Here is a 22,761-nt window from a genome sequence, read left to right as displayed (position 1 = left end):
TTGTAAAGGGTATCAAGTTTGCTAAGGTGGGTTTGATGTGCCGAGCCGTATCCGTTTGTGCATGTTTGTATGCAACTCTTTACATAATTATCAAATATCTGTACCCCCATTGTACCGTGCTGTGGAATATGTTGTCGCTTTACAAATAAACAATAATCATTTCTATAAACCTGGCTATGCCAATAAGGAGGTGTTACTTGTATGGTGCATTTATCCACTTAACCATTCATCTGCAGGAAGAGCCTGCAATATCCAGGGCTAAGGTTATTGATATCGGCTGCATGGGTCTTGAGTTGCGCAGTTCACTGTTGCAGCATACAGAATCTAAACCTCCACGGTCACTTAGAGAGGCTACCTGCACCCAATTCGCAGGTAAATATCTCCGAAACAGGGGGGCCCCAGAGTTGAAATGAACGGAGTTCAGCGCCAGAGACACCCTCCTTCAACCCTTAATAAAATAATTAAAAAAAGAAATCCACTGCCTAGGATCGCCTCTTTAAATGTAACTCACAGAGATTACATATAGTGGTGTCTATTTACCCGAGTACTGAAGAGCAAAAAAATAGTATACTGTAACATACATAGATCCTAGCTCCAATAAAGGCCCACTCAGCTCTAGCTTGCATTAACTGCCTTTAAAGTCAATGACTGTCAATACAGGATCCATTTCGCACACCCCTCGTCAGAGTTAAGTGAGTCCTGGCCCAAGGCTCTTTATTCAATATGCTGTGGATCCTCTTCCCTGTGCTGGAGAAGACTTTAGTCCAGTTCATTTGCATGGAGCGGAACCCTTCTTCGGCCCTGGGAAGCTGCTGCACAGCAAAGTGAGTCGGGGGCTTACTGTAGCATCTAGGATGTATAAACAATATGTACACAGAATTGAAAAGTCATCAATGAACATAGTGTACCTAGGCTGTCAGTATCTTTGCACACCCATTGAAGCACAATGTACAAGTCTTTGTTTTTTAGTTCGTTCTGACGTCAGTGAGCTGCTCATGTCTGTGCGAGCTGCAAATAATATTCATTGAGTAAATTAGCTGGCTAGCACATGAAAGCAGCCCTGGGCACTGTCAGTCTGGTATATAACGATACACAAAAGGAAGACACTTATTACTGTAAAACCACTCAACGGAGAATGTGTCCATGGCAACACAATGCGTTGGAAAGCTTTCACAATGCTGATAAATATGTTCTAAGCAAGCAAATGACATTGCACGATTGTCAATATTTCTTTTTTACGGTGCTGTAATGACATGCTTGGTACAGCGTTGGAACCCCGCCTGAGGCCCCTATGATGGATCAGGTACGTTTTAGGCACTTGTTTGGTTTCATGGGGCTGATTGCACCAACAGAGCTGCCAGGCCAATCCCAATGGAAGCAGAGCCGTAGCCATTTTTATTTCCAGCATCCAGGGTCTGGTCATGTGATTACACCAGGAGCGACCAAATGACCTGGAAGTGCTGGAGGTCTGGTGGCGCTCAATATGGTGGCGCTCACATGCCTTCAATATAAAATCCTCTGGCTGTTCTAACGCAGAGGAAGGGCGACCCGATGTATTGGCTGGAATCGTATTCCTCGATTGATCAATGTGATCTTTCTGCACTAGAGAAATGTTGGTACATGGAATCCATTGTAAACGCCCAAGCCTCACACCTCAGCCCTGATTAAGGAATCTGTGGAGTCAGTGTCTTTTTGCCTTATATCAGCCAGTAAAAAGAATAAAACCCATCGTCAAAACGTCGATCCTTCATTAAACCTGCACATTATTTTTGTGGATTGTAAGCTCTTCAGCGCAGGGACACCTTTCCCTATAGTTTTGTCTGAAGCGCTTATTCCCATTGCGTTACAATGTCACGTATTGTAATAATTGTTTGTTCTTGTACAGCGCTGCTAGTTTTACGTAGCGCTTTACAGAGACATTTTGCAGGCACAGGTCCCTGCCCCGTGGGTTGCTAGAGTAGCCGTGTGTATTAACCCTGGTTGCATATCTAAGTCACGTGCTCATTTGTGTGCTGTTTGTGGCAGTGGTATATTGGGACAGCTTGAGGAGATACACAACTCATTTGAGGGACATTTCCGGGGTGAAGAGTGGGGCAGCTTGCGAGCTGTGTATTGATCCTTGATCCTGTAGAAGAGATATTGTCCATTTGACGAACCTTTGCGGAGGTGAAGAGTGGGTGCGCGTGCGTCAGTATTAACCCTTGTCCCGTAGGCAGGTCGTGTGCAAGCTGGTTGTTGTACGTGACAGGACACACTACTTCTTTATCCTGGGATCATGTTTGCAACATTGTGAAACAAACGTGAAATCACAAAACAAGAAGTGAAAATAGTTGGGTGTTATCCGAGATCCTGTTCCTGCCTGGGAGTCCTGTAATTATTTCTAAGACAAATCTGCCCTCTGCAGGTTTCATTATGAAACTACAATCCCATTTTGAATGTATTTTCTTTTCAATAAAAAACACATACACAATTTATCTTCAGATTACAATCAGCCAAATCCAGTATTTGCATTGCAGGGCACTGTGGCAGGGAATGGGGTCCTTTTAGAATAGCTTCGTGGCAAGAGCAGAGTCTTTGAATAAGGTGAACCCAATTCAAATCCTATTGTCAGCTTTCCTTGTGACTCTGGGAAAATCTGTCTCAGCCCCCAAAATCAGAGGGTATGCTTTTTTTTTAGGACAGGGACGCACAGTGCCTGCAATATTCTCTGTACACAATCAATGCGATACAAGAAATAATAAAATCCATTTTCAATAACCATAACGCACTCCTAAGTAAAAAGGTGCACATTTCACAGTACATCAAAAATATACTTTATTACTTTCTTAACAAATCAGTTTGGCAATCTGAAGAAGCACCAGATGAAGAGGTAGCCAGTATAAATAGTCCTTATGAAGGGGTTGGATGTTCATACAGTAACTTTCCAAACCCACAGCATTTCATAGGCTTTTAGCGAATGTTAATGCAGCAATTCTGCCCATTTTACATATTTGTTCTTTTCTTTAAACAGCACAGGTCCTGTGGAGCTGAACAATTAGCCCCCAGGATACTCCAGTCCCCTAGATAATTACTGGCTTAGTTGCACGTGTATTTCAAAGATGGCGTCCATCTGTCCATTCCTCTGACTACAGTGTGGCTTCCGATTGGTCCGCAAGACCAACAGGGTTTGGCAGCCATATTGATTTTCCTAGTGGGTACAGAAACACCAGCAACTAAATGGGCAGATATCACGGGAACTGGGGGGTCACAAGGCTAAATAATAAAAAATACAGTTCAGATGACGTCAATGGAGATTTTCATCCACAAACAGCTGGACCAGCCGCTTCGGACAATATAGCATAAAGACCCTAAATATCTTGACACGTGAGGGAAGCAGAAACTCCTACAGAAACAAAATCTGGGAGATTACAAAAGTGAAAGTGTTTTTGGAAAGGTATTCCTGCGAGCGCACACGAAGTAAACAGGTATATTACTTTCACTTTCTGATTCTGCAGCTCACTTTCAGGGTTGACGCTTCCAAACTCAAGTTGCATTTTTTACAACGGTGTGAAATAGATTAGGCGGTATTTCAGGCCATCTTTTTGTTTTCAGGCATCTCTCGCAAGACTGCGGACATTTTGGAGTGTATATAATAAAAGCAGCAGTCTGAGCCGCTCAACTGTTTTTTTGGGGGGGGGGGGGGGTGATGTGGTGCAAGGGGGTCAGATCAACCCAGGGTGCGGGGGACCCCCTGGTAAAGGTAACAAAAAAATGGAGATTTCTGCCTTAAAGCCTCCTGGCTGCAAAAAAGGAGGAAACAGACCCCGCCCCATTTATCAGCGCATACAAAGTAACAAAATAAACATTTCCTTTAATGTGACTCCCTTTCTTTGGTAAATCTGGTTCAGTTTTTTTGGTCTTGTTTTGCAGCTGGGAGATCGATTCATATCCACATTGGCGTAACCGGTCTAGGAAATTTGGTGCGTTTAGCCGCAAGTGACCTCACCGCCGAGTCACACAGCTGCCGGACGTGTCACCGCCAAGGTAAGTCCCTAACCTTGGCCCTTACCCTAAAAGCCCCTAATCTTAACCGCCAATACTATCGCTACACCCTACCCCAAAATACTAAAACCCAATAGTTTATTCCCTGCCCTAACCGCTAAAACCCCTAGTTATCCCCCTTCCCTAAAACTTACCTTGCCGTAGAAGTTTCACGAACAAATGTTCCACGCTGGCGTGTAAGGGGCTTATTCTATATATCTGCTGCTGCAGCTAATCGGGACGTTTTGGGCCAAATTTCTCCAATGGGGTCAATAAGATTATTTTGGCCAAACCAGGCCACTTTGGCAGATATATAATAAGCCCCTAAAAGTCTTACAGCAGGAATTTCCCCCAGAAGCATATAGGCGTTTAACTCAAATGTTAGTTTCTTGTCCTACTCTTCAAAAAAAAAAAAAAAAAGATAGTTATTTCATGTTACAAATCATAATTTGATGCATCTCTAGCTAATGCGGTTACCATGCTTTAGGCCTTGGACATGGTAAAAAATACCGCGCTGAGCCAGCACACTTACCTCCTGCATCTGGTATGTGTGTGGCTTTAGCAGGTGCATTGAATTGCAGCCGACAGATTAATTTAAGTTTTCGCGCTTACAGGAGTGGAGGGCCGGTCAACAACCGCAAACAGCCAATGGGAACGAGGGACTAGCCTAGCCTCCCAAGCACGCTAGCTGCCTCGCCTGACAGGACGCAAAAAAGCTCCTGCTTGAGCAGGCGGGGCTGAGCACGACCGCTGAGGAGCGCGGCTGGTATTGCCAAGTTCGCGGCCTTAGACTGCACTGGTCTCTAGGAAGAGAGCTTCATTTTAACCTCCCCCACACTTAATATTTCTCACGCTGGAGCATCAGAAAATAAAAACTGCGTTGGAAACAGGGGATCTTTTAAAGTAAAAACAAATAAATAATACTCTGTGGGACCCCAGCCCCCCCCCCCCCTTATCCTATGCGAGTAACAATACTATTGCTGTTCTACACCTCATAGAAAGCTGTTATTTTAAAGAAAGCATATTATACAAAAGGGACTCCGGTTTTCAGTGTTTGTTTTTTTATTTTTAAATCTGTGTTTATCGCGCATTTGAATTTCATGTTTATCGGAGCACTTTTTCCTAGTTTTCATACTCCGTCCAGTGACACCCCCGTCTCCCACAAGAGGTGGAATTTAAAAAGGAAAGGAGGCTTCTCTTCCGGTGTTCAGTGGTTTTAACCGAAAGTGTCAGATGATCCGTCGGCAGTTGGTTTTTTTTCAGATAACATCGGAATCCAGAATGACATATTTTATAATATTACAGTATGGTATTTAAAGGTTTAATCCCAAGTAGTCGGTCCACATTTTTATTAGCAAGTTTTTTGTTTTTTAACCAACTTATCAGTGTAAACGGCTTCCTTAAAAAGGCCTAGAGTAACGGTTTTACTTATTTGTATCTTGTGAATTCATGCATATCAGCACATCATGCATGTCCACTACATGGGCCCATCTGTTTGACTAATGACAACTTCATTTTTATGCAAATGAAGAACAGAGCCCCAAAAAAACTACTGCAGCTGATGGTCTATGCCAGGAGTGATGATAGAAGGGACACAGGGCACAACGGATTTAGAATATCCAGACTCATTTATTGAGCCAACACAACGTTTCGACCGTGATGGTCTTTATCAAGTGGCATAGGGGCATGCCACTATGTCACTTGATAAAGACCATCACGGTCGAAACGTTGTGTTGGCTCAATAAATGAGTCTGGATATTCTAAATCCGTTGTGCCCTGTGTCCCTTCTATCATCTACCCAGGACTGATTGCAGGCTTTCGTACAAACACTGGAGCACCGGTAACTATTATTTTTGTTCATATTTTGAGGAGTGCAGCATCTCTCTTATTTGTCTGGACTATGCCAGGAGTGGCCATCTCCAGTGCTCAAGGGCCACCAACAGGTCAGGTTTTAAGGATATGGGCCTTTTTTGATGCTTTGAGGCCACTGTACCCAACCTCCCGAGAAGCCCTGATTGGAAGGAGACTGCCGAGACGCAGCGGGGTGCTCCCACTGCGGGGTCCACATAGAGTCTGCTGACCTGGAGAATCTTCTACTTGGAGTTACAGTATTATGTGTTTTTCAGTGCTAACTTACACTGGGTTCATTTGCACATATTAACTAGTTTTACCACTTTGCGCCATGAACACTGTTTTGTTTAGGTTTTTTTTAATTTGCGGTTTTGGGGAAAACCGCTGATGTTTAGGCTGCAGCTTGATTATATCACAATATTTGTTGCGCTTTATTATAGGTTTTTTCACAGGTTAAGGATAGCCCTGCTTCTGCACAGGCGGCTCGATCATTGGCTCAGTCAAAGACTGGCTCAATCAGTGGCTCACCTGTGCTGAAGCAGGAACAGACAGCCACCTATCCTTAAATCCTGACCGGTTGGTGGCCCTTGCGGACTGGACTTGGCTACACCGGACGTAAATGGAGCCCATCTTTCTCCATCACAGGGAGGCAGTTACACAGCTTAATGAATTGGCCAATACCAGAGGACCAAAGTTTGGTTTGTATACTCCAAATTGCCCGTTTTGTGGTATAAGCCGAGGACTTCCCATCTGGATATGAGAGCCATTTCAGCATTAACACCACATAGGAAGAAAGCAGACAGGTAGCAGCAGAGATGCAGTGTATACAAGTTAAACCATTTCTTGCTATGCAGTGGTTCTCACACTGAGAATAAGTTTTTCCCTGCTTGAGGACAGGTGGTCCCACTCAACATGACAGCCACTTGGGCTGAATGGATGTCCTTAAAACCTGACCTGTTGCGGGTTCTTGAGAATCACGGCCTTCAGGAATAGCAGTGCTTAGTAAATATGGGCCACATTCCCTGGTTGTAAAAACCTATAACAACATTTCTGATTCAGCTTACATGGATTGTGTTACCATTTGCAATGCTAGTGTAGCGCACACATGAAAAATGTCGATAGTAGCAGCATTTTGCACAGACCCTATCAAACTAGCATGAAATGACCATTTTCCAGAGACTAAAAATAGAACACAGAGCAGTTAATGCCACGTAGTCTTGTGTTGGAACGATTATACGCGACCTTGGATAATGTGCATTGCTTGCACGATGTATGGAAGAGAACAAAGGTGCGCTCTAAATTATTAGTGGTATGTGACAATACAGTATGTACAGCAAGTGTATAAAAGTGTTATAATTAAGCAAAAAGGAGGAAAATGATCATTGTTGCCAAGAACATAGGCTTAAACCAAGTGAAAAATGCAGCTAGTGATAATGATGGCTCAGAACAGAGGAAAGATTGAACAATACTAGCGCAAAATTCTCATAAAAAGGATTTTAGTAGAACACACACACACACCTTGTTTTTTTTAGCACTTGTACAGTATTAGGTGCTGGTTTATATATTTTATTATGCTTTTTTTAATACATCTACTAAAATCCTGTTTATGAGAATTTTGTGCTGGTATTGTTCTTCAATCTTGCACGTTGTATGCAAAACGCAACACCTTTTCCCACAATCTACATAACACCAACATCTTTTGGCAAACAATTCTGCAAACGTGCGACTTTCTTTAAATGGTTGCAAAAACATCGGGGAAAGCCTTTCTTATAACAAAGAGAAAAAAATGTTTCCCGTGAGAATTAAGAGTTCTCCAAAACAAAATTTGATTCATTCTCTACGGCAGTGATGCTAAACACCTGTCCTCAAAACGATCTGCAAACAGGTCAGGTTTTAAGTATATCCCAGGTTCAGCACAGGTGATGCAGTCTTTGACTGAGCCACCTGTGCTGAAGCTGGGATATCAGTTACATAATGTAGATGAGGTTGAAAAAAAGACTCATGTCCAAGTTCAACCTATGCTAAATCTAGACAGATACGTATACTATATTTCTAATTACAGTATTTTGAGCCAGAGGAAGGCAAACAAAAAAACCCAGTGACATCTCTAATGATATATCAATATTCTTAAAACCTGACCTGTTGGGGGTCTTGAGGACTTGAGTCGAGTACCCCTGCTCTAAGGAAATGCTGGAAGAGCGAACTGCGATCGCTAAATGTTAAGCTCTTCTCGGCCAGAGCGAGGAATAGTGAAACCTCTGCACGTTTAAGTGATGGCGCCTTAGAATAAAGTAACACTGTGTGCCGGTGCATTAATGCGGGGAGAAATGTTACCATTGTTCCAAATGTCCGTATACCAAGGGAATCCGCTCCAATAAACACATCTTAAAAAGTGTGTCACTAAGAGAAACTGCAGCTTCGTCTTTAATTAAAAAAAAGTCAGGGGTGGCCAAATCCAGTCCTCAAGGGTCACCAACAGGTCAGGTTTTCAGGATGTCCCTGCTTCAGCACAGGTGGTGCAGCCATTATGACTGAGCCACTTGTGCTGAAGTTGGGATATCCTATTTATTATGGGATAATGTGTTTATTCATTTCAATTTTCAACTGGTATCAGTTGTTTGGAGGTTGGTGCCCCCCCCTCCCTGGGTTTACGCTCACCCCAGTTTTTAAGTAGCAAGTTTTTTCATGTACCTGTGCAGGACAGGTTCACAGAGGCCATTCTCCCCCCAGCAGAGGTACATGAGAATGTTCACAGGTAGTGTCAGGACCTGTATACTGGTCATGCTGTGACGTGGCTGCAGGCTTATAGCGCTTTGGCCAAAGGGTTTAACTAAATGACCCTTATTCATGAGAATACTAACATTGAAGTATTTAACTATGTGTTTTGTCACATTGTGCTTTTTTACCAGAAGACCCAAAAATGCCCAAAAGAATATTAAGTCATTTATAAGAAAACACACAGGTAAAAATAAATGAAAACAGTTCTTGGTTACTTACCCATTTTTCATTGTATTTGCTTCATAGTCAGATTCATGTGAATATAAGTGCGGTCCATAAAATCCCTGCCGTATGGACCAAAAGGAATCCCCCACACGACAGCACTGACACGTTGCTGCAGGTAACTTCGGCCATGAGAGCGATGTGGTATTCTCCATGGGTACAGAGCAGCACAAAGACGGTTGTTCCTTAAAAAAGGTGCAAGCCCATCCCAAATGCTGCACAGTAAAATGATGCAGAGTATCTCCGTATACTCCCAGGGGTCCAGAGCTCCACCAATTTTGGTAGAATTTTACTCTACAACCGTTGTAATGTACAGGGACACTTTCCCCATTTGCTGCCAGTATATTGATGTGAAGTATCAATACACCTGCAGCAGGACATTCGGCCACAGCCGTCTCGCCGCGACCCAATCTCTGCCGTCGTTTGGCCGCAGTGACCCATCGCCGCAACTGGACGCTCAGCAGCTTCGCCAAAGGGGGTTTTAGGGTAAGGTTAGGTGGCGAAGCGGCCAGCGGCACCAGTTGCCGTCGGCGAGGTGAGTAGCGGTTAAACATATGTGGAGATTTCGTCGCGGCAGATGTCCTGGACCCCCTGCGGCTGTCTAAAGCGTCATCACCTTCCATACAATAGCAATGGTTTTAAGTTGCAAACCCAAGCACAGCACAAAACTACATTCAGTAAGCAATTGAACAAGATTGTCTTCCTTAACCTAAGGTAACTGTGCTAAAAGCAAGGATTTATCTGATCATGAATGACACATTGCTTTTCCCAAGGGCCTCCGAGTGGGAAAGTGTTGGTCAATCAAGTGTTTTCTATACTCTTATCCCACCCGATCCCAAAAATAAGAGAGGGGTGGGGCTTTGCCTGTGAAAACTTCTGTTCTGCACATATTGATAGCAGCCAGAGGAAATCAAACCCCTCCCAACCCTCAGCCCATCCTCGTTTCAAAAGAGCCTACACCTGAGCAACCTATAATTCTTACTTTGCTTAGGTTAAATATTAATATGGCGGAAGAAATGAAACCGTCACTGCCGATACTGCTCCTCCTGCCTCCTCAATATCCCCTCAATAAACATGTAACAAAGCACAAAAGGAAAAGCTAAATCTAATTGTAATTAGCGCGATGCCTTTTTGCAACCTACAATCTGGTTCTAATTTAGATAGAGTAAGGATGTAATAATGGCAAACTTTTTGGATCGGCAGGCAGGTTTTTTTTTTTTTTTGGTCAACCCTCCCACTGCCACCTGGGCCTGAAATCCATAGTAAGTCCGCCCCCCCTCCCCCCCCATTGTGTGCACATAGGTGAGCATTAAAAACAAAAAAACAGAAATCAAGAAAGGAGAGGAAAATGTAAAAAAAAAAATTAGATATATTTTTATATTGTCAGAACTATTTACAATGTGGCTGGAACAGACAGAGCAACATTTGAAGACTTTACACAAGTAAAAACAAAAAAAAAAACATTCTTCGTGGAATTCAATCTGGGTATGAATTGTGTGAATAAAGCTTTAATTTACACATTTACAATTCCCTGGATCCTTGCAACCCCCACTCGCCTAACAGGAAGGTCCGGCTGTTGAATTAGTTTTCTTTAGCAAATCCATTAATAGGAAAACATGATCTGTTTTGCCAGGGTTGAACAAGACCGGATCTTGAAGTGGAAGAGAGAATACCAAACCACTACGGAACCCAAGGGCCACAATGCATTGCACAGGAATACATGGGGGCCCTTTGGCATTGAATAGGGCTATACTTAGGCTGCCATCTGCAAAGAGGCATTGGGATCACAGAAACCATGAGAACCCGATCTGCTAAACTCAAGAATCATTCTATAAAGGCTACAAGAAATGTGCAAAATGTTCCCTAAAGTTTAAGGACAAGGCTCAATTACATTGAACTGCGAGACTTGTAATGCTTTGCCAGTTTTCTTTTTGCATCCAACAGAATTTCAGCCCAACACAGAACTACTTTGCAATTTAAAACGTTTAACGGTGTAAGATTTTGCTGGAGGTGCCCAATGTATAGGCCCAACTAACCCAAGCTTATTAACAACGACTCCATTTTCATACCGCTACCAAACTGGTGAATGAAAACCCACCAAGTTTGTTACAACCTACTGTTTACCAGTCATCTCACAGCGCTGGAATAAGATTTCTTCATTTGAGGCTTCACCTGCGGCCCCCTCCCCCCCCGAAAGTCTAAAAAGTCTGAAAGTCGTAGGCTGTATAGGACTAAAGACCAATCGTTTGGGGAGTACGATTAGATAAGACTTGGGGCACCTCCAATGCAAACATTACAGAACATTAAAGAAAGAAGTTAGAGCAGTATAAAAAGCTCATGCAAATAACAACTTCATGTTTGTCCAATGGAAATGTACAAATAATCCAACTTTCCGGGCAACGACCGCTACTGACATAGTGGCACCCACAAGGCAATCTTGTGCCTAGGCTCCCTTTTAAAACTATATTTCATTGCTTTGTCTGGAGGATCTTTCATTCTACAAATGTGAAGCCTGGCTTGTACCCAGAAGTAAAAGGTATAATATTACACTTTATTGTAAAGAAACACCGCTGAGGGATGAGAAACCCAAACATACCTCACAACAGATACCTGGCAGTTTCAGTGTATTTGCCCACAGATCTCTATTTGCTCATAAAGGGGAAATAAAACCTGCAGTTCAACAGAAGCATTTTGTAAAAAAAAAAAAAAACTAAACTAAAAAAGGACATAGTTGCAATGAAAGTGAACACTTCCCATCTTGGGGAAGCGACTGTACAGGAGTTATATCAGAGCCTGTCATTGTTACAAGGCTTTTGTTTAGCACAGTGTTTTGCAGCAGGATTACAATCTGCGCTGGTTATGCAGCATGTGGGTGAGCATGTATTCTCTACAAAGGTAACGGATGTCTCAAGACATCTCGCACTCATGGATCATACGAGGAACACGTGTGTGTTATGACCATAATTTAAATAAAAATAAAAAAATTAAAAAGGTATCCAAGACTAGCCTTTTTCTTTAGGCTTAGGCCGCGCTTATAGTGCCGGCGACGCTACGTTGCCCAAAAACAAATACATTGCCGCCACCGCGTGCGCGACGGCGCGGAAACTGGAAGCCGGCAAAATTTGATTTTTCAAGGGCTGTCACGTCACGTGACAGCCCTTTGACAAATGAAATTGTCAGAATCCTGCGACCGCGCCGCCCGGCGAAACATAACTTTCGCCGGTGGCGACGGGTGACGTCACCCGCCGTTTCGCCGTTGCCGTCACTATAGGCATGGCCTAACGAGTTAAAGGAAAAACCAGCAACATGTAGGTTTACACTTGGCTTAATCTGAAGTATAAAACGTACATGTAAGCTCTGCACGAGACATCCTCAGAACGGCTCATGTTCACAAGGACACTACCCTGCACCCGTTCCAAAGCCTGTTATCCTAAAGATACACAAACACTGTGCAGTCTGCACTAGTCCCACGTCAGGACCACGCACACGCCACACAAACATCCTCCGTGGTCTCCGGTTTTATTTAGGCAACGTTATGTTTTATGGCACAGGTTATATATAGTTGGCTCTAAAGATGCCTAGCGCCAGCAATATCCAGGGGACAAGGGTCACTTTCCAAAGACATGCAGATTGTGCTTCAGGATAACACACATTCTGTATTAACTCTCAACCATGAGCTGAAACGGGAAGATTGATTAAGTGGGATGTACTGTAATATACACTCTACATGGTATCTGAACAATCTTATACTGTGCTTTGCTCTGACTCAGGCTTTGCAACTGCAGTTGTCTCCTGTACACACCCACACCCACACCCACACACCAGTGGCCAAGCACTGCCATCTACTGCACTGATTCCTTCACCTGTAATTTTCCCAGCATGCCACTTCGACTCCAAGTCCTCCGGGGCAGGGATTTCCTTTCTCATTGTATTATAATTCCCTATAATGTCTCTTTTGTGAAGCGCTGCATACACTAAAAAAAAAACAAAAAAAGAAACTATACATACAGCATGTTGCCATACAGTTCTTTAGAATGTCCCATACTCTGCATACATTGTATATTTCAGACATATCGGTACCTATATTCTATCTCGGGAGTGGCCAACTCCAGTTCAAGGGCTACCAACAGGTCAAGGTTTAAGGATATCCCTGCTTGAGCCACCTGTGCTGAAGCAATGATATACTTAAACCTCAACCTGTTGGTAGCCCTTGACTGGAGTTGGCCACTCCTATTCTATCTGATAACTAAATGCCTAATGTGCATGATTGCTGGCAGTAGGAAAGGCTCAAGTTGACTTTGTCCTCTTCACTTCCTGGAATCCTTTGCACCCTCTTATCACACATACAGTAAATGTCACCGACCCCATCTCTGAAATCACAAGTGAGGGCTCATCTACGGAGACATCCCAAGTGATGGAGAAGATGAGCGCAAAGCCTCATTCACAGAGGAATTTCCCATCTTCAGATGCAAGAGAGCATCCACGTAAACGGAGTACCATCTTAACTACATACAGACATGTACACAGCTGCATAAACCCAGACTGTGGCTACCAACAGCTTCCTTCTCATCTCTGAAAGATGCTATAAATGTGTCAAGGAAAACGTAGAAGGGAGAAGACAGGAGGGGGTTAAAACCCCACCTGAAGCAGCTTATGCTTGTATTCTGATGGCCACACCATCATGAAACTATTTCCCCCAATTATTCTTTACATTGTTATAGAACAGAAAGATGTTAACCAATTTACAGGTTATTCCATTGAGTATCTCTGGGATTAGCAACTTCTCTCAGGAGTGTACGCTGTTGACTGCACACCGATTTAGACGTGGCTGTCCTCCAAAATGTACCTTTGGCGATGCACCCTTGGGAGTCATCAGATGCAGAGTCAAAAGAGCTGCAAGTTTCAACAGCTAATGCTCCAGTGAAAATCATAAAGTTTACTTTGCAACCATATTCTCTGCTTTCTTGAAGCAAAGAAACCACAACTTTGGTTACTTTTAGACTGATAGCCAAGCATGTGGGTACTGTAAACACAAAACTGGGTCACAGACCGGGCCTGCAAGGATAAAGATATCCTCCTGCTGGTTGAAAATGTCCTTCACCGTTATGCTGCATGAACAAGTTCACAAGTCACAGATTCATTCAAGAACGCTCTCTGAACTCTTACTCTGTGTTTTATAGCAGATACCAGATCAAATTATTGGGGTTACATTGGAGAATGGCTAACTGATGATATCTTCGTTAAATTTTCAAAAGAGCGTAACTCCCCAATGAGGGTCTAGCAAGATCAAAAATATAAATGCAGATCTCACCCAGTGCCCCATGTGACCCAAAGGAACCCAACGAGTCCCTTAAGTGCAGTGCTTGTCAGTCCTCTGCCAAGGGTGCCGCAGCCCCCCGGGGGGAACCCTCTGCCAGCTGCTCAGTGGAAGCATCCCTTGCTAGCTGGAGACAGAGAGGCTGCGATCCCTGCCCTCTCCGAGCCCGGAACACAGGAGAAAGAGGCTGAATGCAGCGTCTGTTTCCAGAGAGCGCTGACATGATTTAGGTATGCGAGTGTGGTGCGTGTGTGAAAAGGGGGCGAGTGAAGTCTGATAAGCAGGGGTGCCCCGAGATTTTAAGTATCCTCCAATTGTGCCCCTGCATTACAAAAAAAAAGGATGAGAACCACTGGTTTAGTGTATTTTGAATTCAATCTGCATGACATTTAACATAATTCTTTGTGGTTGGAATACCTTCTAGTGCAGGGTGGCTCAACTCCAATCGTCAAGACACCCCCCCCCCCCCCCCAACAGGTCAGTTTTCAGGATAGCCCTGCTTCAGCACAGGTGGCTCAATAAATCCCTGCGAGTCTTTGACTGAGCCACCTGTGCTGAAGCAGAGATATCCTTAAAACCTGACCTATTGGGAGATCTTGAGGATTGGAGTGGAGAACCCTGTTCCAGGGAACCAACATTCATGTTCTTTATAGGCAAAATGTAATTGTACAGATCTTTCCAAACCTCATTAGGTTCCTTCCTAAAGTATATGGATTAATTTTATATGGTAGAAAAATGGGACTTTACCATTTCCCACAATGTCATTGTTATTACTATTGTAAATGTAAAAATGTTGAACTAATTAACGTTTACCAGTTTTGCAGAAGCTTTTATAAGCTGAGCTACTAAATAAACGGCTGGTTGCTGAAATATTACATATCATTTAAGTGGGAGTTCCATGTGGGGGGAAAGGTTGAGTGATATAACCGGTCTCTCGTGGCATGATGGAACAGACGTTTCTATCCAAAAACCGACCATCATCAGCACATCTGCTCCTAATGAGGTTTCAGTCAGAGCCACAAGGGTCAATTCTATATACTTCGAAGATGATTTGCAGGCTAAAATATCCGTTGAAGTCCATGGGGAGTTTTGGCCAAAACCGCTCAGGAAGGCCGCCTTGGAGTACATAGAAGAGGCTGTGAAGACTATTCCCAGTGATGTAGAGGAGTTCAGCTACATTTAATTGAAAGGGACCAACATCTTCAGCACTGGGAAGCTAAGAACCTAAATATCTGCTGTTTTCACAATATGTTGCGACATCCGTTCATTTTACCTTGCAAATCTGTGACTGGACTTCTTCAGAACTGTAGCTGCATTATAAACATGGAGTGTGACACTGACCCAATCAGCAACATCTCCATTCAGAAAAGTTACAAACCCCAAAACTTCCCATACAAGTGCTTCAACCAATTCATTTTTTCAGGCTTCATTACATCCTCCTACTTTCCAAGACTCCCCGTACGGGAGGCACAGGAGATTTCACCAACCCTACCATCTTACACAGTTACAAGCTCAGATGGGCTCCCCTGCAGATCCATGTGGTGGCCTATCCCACTTAAGGCCTTATTCAATAAGTCTATGACCGTTTTAAGCCAAGTGCAGTGAGATTTGCTGCATCAGACCATATTGAGTAAGGTCTTTGTGATGCATTATTCACTTTGCTCTAACGACCAGCGCGCACCCCCCCACCCCCCGAGTGTATCACCATAACACTATCACTGTTATTACAACTGCTGCTCATCTTCAACTCACCTGTAACCCCTTAATGTCACACGCACAAAGGAATGCCAAACCCATAACTATATCTTACACTCTATATAACCACTGTCACTAGGGAGTTTGAGCAAATTCTTAAGCGCCAAGAATGCATCACCCACTGCAAATCTCTAGTCACACGGCATCTTGCTGGCTTGCTTGGAGCATGGTTAAGAGTCTCACCCTGTTAGGGCTGGGAGGGGCCTGCGACAGATTGCAGAACAATGCGTCGCCGGCCCTTCCAGCCCTGATGGTGTGACAAGTCTGTGTGAAAGTCCAGCCATCCCAGCTCTGTGGTACAGGGAAGTTCGGACAGGTCCAGTCTGAAGTGGCGGAGGGAGAGGGGGGTGGGGGGAGAGCAGGTTACCCAGCCAGCTTGCTGGTGACCAGTGAGGACTTCCTCTGTGGGAGATCCTGCGGCGTGGGGATGTGGTCTCCCGTTACCAGGTTCTTGTCCGGCCCGGCACACGGCAGCTGCTTGTTCTTGATCTTGGCCTTGGCCATGTTGTAGTCGCCGGAGTCAAAGTACTTTTGCTGCAATAACAAAATGGCAGAATTTAGATAGAGCGGCCTCCATCTTCCGGCATCATAACAGTGTGGCTGGCGCAATCATATGGTCGCGAACCCGTCCCCTGCCGTTAGGAATGGAAGAGGAACTCCCGATCACATCCACGGGTCACCAAAAGCTGCAGGCGAGAGCCTCCCTAAAAAGCAAGCAATACATTGACGACATCACAAGAACCGCCAGTATAATGGGGCCCTTACGACAAACAGGGAACATCATGCAATTTTTGCTCGTTTTGTAAGGAGATATCAGGTTTACCGAACGTAACCGTAATGGAAGTGGAGCCCTCCCCCCCCCTCCCCCTCACATTCCTAGGCACCGGTCGTGATCCCAAACGATCACATGGTCTTCCAGCAGCAAAAGGGTTAAAGCAAAAGCAACTGCAAGCCATGTCACTTCTAAATGTAGCTACGGACAGACACTGAGAATGTAGCAGAAATAAAAATGCACGCGCTTGTCGGAGAAAAACTTTTTTTCCAAGATGGTTAACAACTCCTGTTCTCATGTAAACACAAAACAATATAACTACATCACACACAATGGAAAGATAGTGGTGACGGTTTGGCCCCACAGACTTCCCTCATCATGTAATGCCTATACATGTTTTTAAAAGGTGCAATCCACCCTAACCAACCCCCATTATTAATTATTTTTTTTACAGGATTGGAACTGCTCTATTTTTTATCTCAGAGGACCCCTCAGTTCGGAGGTAGTTACTGGTAAAGTTACCTGCATGACTTCCTGGTTTTTAAAGGGGATATAAATGGCCGTCCAATAGGAAGCCACAACCGATGATGTTGCAGCTTCCTATTGGTCAGAGATTTGGCAGCCATTTTGTTTCCCTTCTGGGAGATTTACACAGTAACTTCACCCGTAAAATGGAGGATTCCTGGAACGGCAAATAGTGGCCTTTGGCTAAGTGGGGACCACCAGTTCACACAAAAAAAATTAAATAGGGGCTTTAAAAAACAAAGGATTCTTTTTAGAAGGCTGGTTTCAGCGCCAGAGATGTATTTTATAGCTATGCAAATTAAGACATATGAATGGCACGATAAATTGCATATACAGTTGCAATGCCAATCCTGAGATAACGAGCAGTGTTTAGTAAACGCTCAATTAAAAGCCCCAGGAAAAACACGCTTTTAAGTAGCTGTATTTCCAAAACCTTGTTCCTATGTGTATCCTAAATGATAAATCACTTTACTGTGACTTACCTTTGATAATGTTCATGTTGATAATGTAATTAACATGTTTATCAGACATGTTTGGAGTCTCCCTGCACAAGAAGTAGCCTCCCCCCACCCCCCCTGCATCAATACACTCAGATTTAATGTAGTCATTGCACGAGCTATGCTGCAGGAAGTGTCTTCAGAATAAAAAGGTGGTCATTTTATTGTATGCCCATTTAAAACGGCTTCCTTGATACGGGCTGGCAAACTCCAGTCCTCAAGAGCCACCAACAGGTCAGGGTTTCAGGATATCCCCGCTTCAGCACAGGTGGCTCAGTCGAAGACTAGATCCTCTCTCAACAGCGCCGAAACCAGCAGCCTGGCACAGACCCCAAAGCCCTTCCACATTTGTAACATCACTTCATCAGTGGCAGGCAGTTTTAAATGGATACATCATAAAATGAGAACATGTCATCCATAAAGATTCACCCTACGGCAAACACGGGTATATAATTACCTAACCAGTTGGAGGTCAGAGGGTCTTTTTTTATGTTCCAATAAACTTGTGCATTAAAAATGTTTCACAACACTTGCTCCATCAACTGTCCAGTTATTGTTTGACCGGTCAAATGCCTAATTTTAGAATCATTTCATGCCAGGTAGGTGCATCATTGCCAAATGACACTGCTAGAATAACCACAAGGCCATGAATTTCCTCTATAATTAATGTTCAACTAGCATATGATCAGCTCAGCATTAGTGCAGCACATGCCCAGGAGGCATTTAAAATGTGACCATTGTTTCCAATGTAGTGCACTGGACACTTACCCCTTTTTGAAGTCTTTTCATCAGGAAATCTGACCCACCTGGCTTCTGCCCTAAATTGGGGTATTTGGCCTTCAATTTTTGCTCCTCTGCTTTTTCTGGGGTAACGGCTTCCTTTTCTTGTGTGTCCTGAAACAAACAAGCAAATCATCAATGGAAACAAGAAAAAACGGACTTTGTCACTGCCTTTGCTTACAATACGGAATTGGGTTGTACAAGTACATCGCCTAGATATTTACATCTACTATTACATATTGGGATAAAAATGTACACGAGAAAACATTCATATTCAATCAAATATTTCCCATTAAACATTTTTTTTTTTACAGCAGTGCTACATACATGGGGGACACGGACCATACAATGCCATCTTCTCATCCAGCACAAACATTAGGGCAGGTGTGGCCAACTCCACTCAAGGGCAACCAACAGGTCAGGTTTTCTGCACAGGTGGCACAGTGATAAGGATGTCATGGAACCCCCTGGAGTGCCAGAACTCAGGGCATGATTGAGCCACCTGTGCTGAAGCAGGGATATCCTGAAAATCTGAACGGTTGGTGGCCCTTGAGAACTGGTGTTGGCCACCCCTGCCCTAGGCTATCTTACTGCCCTTTCAAGTGACTAAGCCGGAGTATTATGGAATTGCACCGCTTAGTAAGCACGCGCCCAAATGCCACAAAATATATTGCAATGGCCAGAACCTCCCACAGCTCCTTCTTGAAACATGCATTCTCAAACATTTCAATGACAGAGTACAGAAACATCAATAAATTGGAGGCCCGTCGTACTTACACTAGGCTCTGTCCACCAACATATTTATATATACTTGCAGCATATATTTCCAAAGCACTGTACACTGGGATACAAACACCACCTTCTAGGGACAAAAAATAAGGCACAGAGCGCAGCATAAAATTCTCTCGAGTGACGTTTTGGAGGTTTAGGGATCACAATTTTAGAACGCTTAGAGAAAACAGATTACCAAAATGTAACGCAAGCAAAAGATGGACAAAAGGACAATATTTACTGTCATGAACAGCACACTTATGAGCACATGACTTGTACATGTGATAAGGGTCAATACACACAGCTATCCAGCTGATACACTTTTCACCTACGCAAGGTACCTCAAATGCATAATAATATCTACCCTCGTTCTGTCACAATATATATTTTTTGGCGTTGCCGCTACCAAAAGACTTAGAATCGGGAAGGTGGGGGGGGGTGTTAATGTATAGGCCGTCCTTGTTTTGTGGCTTGAGACAGATCTTTATTGGAGAATGTTGGACTGGTTAAGGAGGAGGATGCCCAGGGTATTAACGCTCTCGTAAACCAGCCAAGGCTGCCAGACCTTCTGAAAATTTGAACAGGACTCCCTTAAGACCCCTGTCTTTCATTTTAAAGAGAATACCATATTTTTGTTTTAATTTGGTAAAGGACTGGCAGTTCCGGGCTCATCCACGCTACCGCTATGGTGCAGCGTGTTGCTGTCATATGAGATATCAGCTTGTTTTGGTGTCTAGCGATGACCTCCTGAGGTCTGTTTAGGAGACGCGACCAGGGCTCAAGGGGGAAAGGCAAGCCCAGTACTCTCTGCGGCAATCTATGCGCCTTTTTCCAAACCACTGCCATGTCAGGACACTATCACCACATGTGGATGAACGAGGCTCGTTGGCCGCAACCCTTGGACATATGGGGGGGGGGGGGGGGTGTCCCTGGGAAAATTCTTGCCAAGCGTACCGGGGTTAAGTACCACTTGTATAAAACTTTATACGCATTCTATTTAATCTGCGCACATATGGAGCTCGTGGCTGCCACCTCAAATATTTCCCCCCACCCCTCCCCCATATTCCAGGTTCTAGAACTTGGTTCAGGTCCTTTTCCCCCCCAATTGCGATAAAGGGAAATTCACTTTCTGGGGAAGAAAGACTGGAGGTGTAAATGGTCGAGATTGACCCTTTTTGAATTGGGGCATTGTTACATAGTGTCCTCAAAAAGAGTCAAGGGTGGAGGTGGGCCCATACGTTGGGCAAAGCCTTGTATCTGAAAATACCTAAATATTTAGCACTTTGGAATTCCACAAAGTTCCATGAGGGTGGTAAAAGAGGACCTTGGAGTTGTCCATAACGTCCTTTACCCTATCATTTTCCATTGACCTCCACGCCTCAAAAGAGGGCATTGCAAGACCTGGGGGAAATTCTGGGTTAGAGAATATCGATGTCATCACCGAGTTCTCAAAAGTGAGATAAGATTTTTTGTACTTGTTCCACAGGGTTAAATTGTGAGAGATCGTTGGCAAACATCCACTTGCTTTCTTTTGGGAGAGCCTGGGGAACCACAAGATTGATCCCAGAACCAGAGGAGATAGCAAATCTGCCTACAGTTCCACCCATCTCTTGCATGTTGTGTCAGAATACCAGGCTAGAATCTGACTGAATTGTGCTGCTTTGTAGTAAGAGAGCAGACACGTGGGTGCCAGACCTCATTTTATTCTGGATTGGCAAAGTATAGTAGTCCTAGCCACTCTGGGCCTTTTTTGTTCCATATAAAATGTTTTGATATGGGATTGTAGATCTTGTATGTCCTGTAGCGTTTCCAGTATGGGGAACGTGTGGAACAAATATAACATTCTTGGGAGGAGATTATTCATCTTTACAGCATTGATTCTGCCAATCCAGGAGATTTTGTGGGTGGACCATCTAGCCACAGGCGGGAGGAGGGCAGTGAACCGAATTAATGTAGCCATTTGCTTAACAGTAATTAATTGTTGCATTGCCCAAGTAATTGCATAGTCTCGTCATGATCTTAAAGTTAAACCCTCAAACATTAACAAAATATTGAAATAGTAATAAACCCTGATGGCAGGGGTGGAGGTGTGGGGCTCCTGCTCTCCTCTATCTGCCGTTACTGAAACCTTCCCATTCCTCCCTCTCTTGCTTTTCCCTCCTTTGAGGCTCACTGTCCAGATCTCTCCTCTCTCCGTCCATCTACCTCTACTCATCCCCATTCTGCCTCACTTTGAATCCTGGCTCTCTTTCTTTCTCTCCTCAGACTCCCCTGTTCTTCTCCTTGGAGACTTCAACTGCCACCTTGATGACCCCTCTCTCCCTTGGGCTTCCCACTTTCTCTCTCTAACCTCTTCTTTTAGCCTTCAACAGTGGACTGCAGCCAGCACCCACAAGGATGGCGACTACTTAGACCTGGTTTTCACTAAAAGCGTTTCTCTCTCCGATTTCCCCATTTCCTCTCTCTGACCACCTCATCTTCTCTTGCTTCTCCCCTTCTCCATCTACCCCTCGTTTCTGCAGAAACCTGCACTATATTAACCTACCAGCATTTGATTCCACTTTACGCTCCTCCATCTGCTAGTTCTTCTACAGACCCTGACAACCTGGTCAGAAACTACAACTCTGCCTTATCCTCCTCTCGATCTACACGTCCCGCTTTCTCTGCCGCTCTCGCCCATCTAACCCCAGACCCTGGCTAAATTCCCACAGGCGCATGCTGCGTTCCTCTGAACACCTCTGGAGGAAATGTCATACTCTTGCAGACTTACATCACTAGAAATTTATGCTATCCCGTTTCAACTCGGCCCTCTCTCAGGCTAAACAAGTCTACTTTTCTTCAATAATCAACACGTACAAGTCTAACCCACACCAACACTTCTCTGTCTTTGACTCTACTCAGACCACCCTCAGCTGCATCTTCCTGCATCTCACCTCAGGACTTTGTTGACTATTTTAGGGAAAAGGTGGAATCCATACGACAGAACATCCCATCTGTTTCCTCTTCCCATCCTACACTGCTTCCTATCTCTCCTCCTGCCTTCCTTGACTCTTGCTGCAGTCTCAGAGGAGGATGCGTCACTGCTGATCTCTTATCCCTCTACCACCTGTTCTCTTGATCTCTTGACCCTATTCCCTCCCATCTCCGAAAACCTTTTGCCCCTACTATAATCCCTACGCTCACACATTTTTAACTCCTCCCAATACTCTGGTACCTTTCCCTCCGCCTTCAAACAATGAACCGTTATACTGTGACGATAGGCTGTGTCGGCCTTCCTTAATAAAGGGGGAGCCCGGCTGGCTGCCCCTGAAACCATATGGTATGGGCTGAGAGTGTCAGCTCTTGTGTCCAAATGTTGGTTCTCTGTGTTTTAAAACTCCAATGCATTGTGTTTGTCCTGTGATTTAAACCCAGGTTGGTGACAAAAGGCAGTGTGAATTAGCATGTGAATTACATGTGGATTAGCATTTCCA

At 44.2% G+C, this 22,761-nt stretch overlaps 1 protein-coding gene and 1 long non-coding RNA gene across 2 annotated transcripts in view; one reads left to right on the top strand and one right to left on the bottom strand.

Annotated features, from left to right (window-relative positions):
• Nucleotides 1-898: 898 nt before the first annotated feature.
• Nucleotides 899-5,608, top strand: LOC142498932 (uncharacterized). The gene is made up of 3 exons (XR_012802584.1): nucleotides 899-1,303; nucleotides 3,910-4,023; nucleotides 4,635-5,608. It is a non-coding gene; the product is annotated as an uncharacterized LOC142498932 (long non-coding RNA).
• A 4,612-nt stretch (nucleotides 5,609-10,220) lies between these two features.
• Nucleotides 10,221-22,761, bottom strand: part of ENSA (endosulfine alpha) — an 18,147-nt gene continuing 5,606 nt past the window's right edge. Inside the window, exons 2-3 of the mRNA XM_075607590.1 lie at nucleotides 18,506-18,631; nucleotides 10,221-16,477 (exon numbers count right to left, since the gene is read on the bottom strand). Coding sequence (XP_075463705.1) covers nucleotides 16,307-16,477; nucleotides 18,506-18,631 — 297 coding nt within the window. The 3' untranslated portion in view covers nucleotides 10,221-16,306. The remainder of the gene's footprint in view (nucleotides 16,478-18,505; nucleotides 18,632-22,761) is intronic.

The sequence above is a fragment of the Ascaphus truei genome, chromosome 7 (genome assembly GCF_040206685.1).
Source record: "Ascaphus truei isolate aAscTru1 chromosome 7, aAscTru1.hap1, whole genome shotgun sequence".
Taxonomy (NCBI): domain Eukaryota; kingdom Metazoa; phylum Chordata; class Amphibia; order Anura; family Ascaphidae; genus Ascaphus; species Ascaphus truei.
The sequence above is the reverse complement of the archived record's forward strand: the minus strand, read 5'-3'. Positions and strand labels throughout refer to the sequence as shown.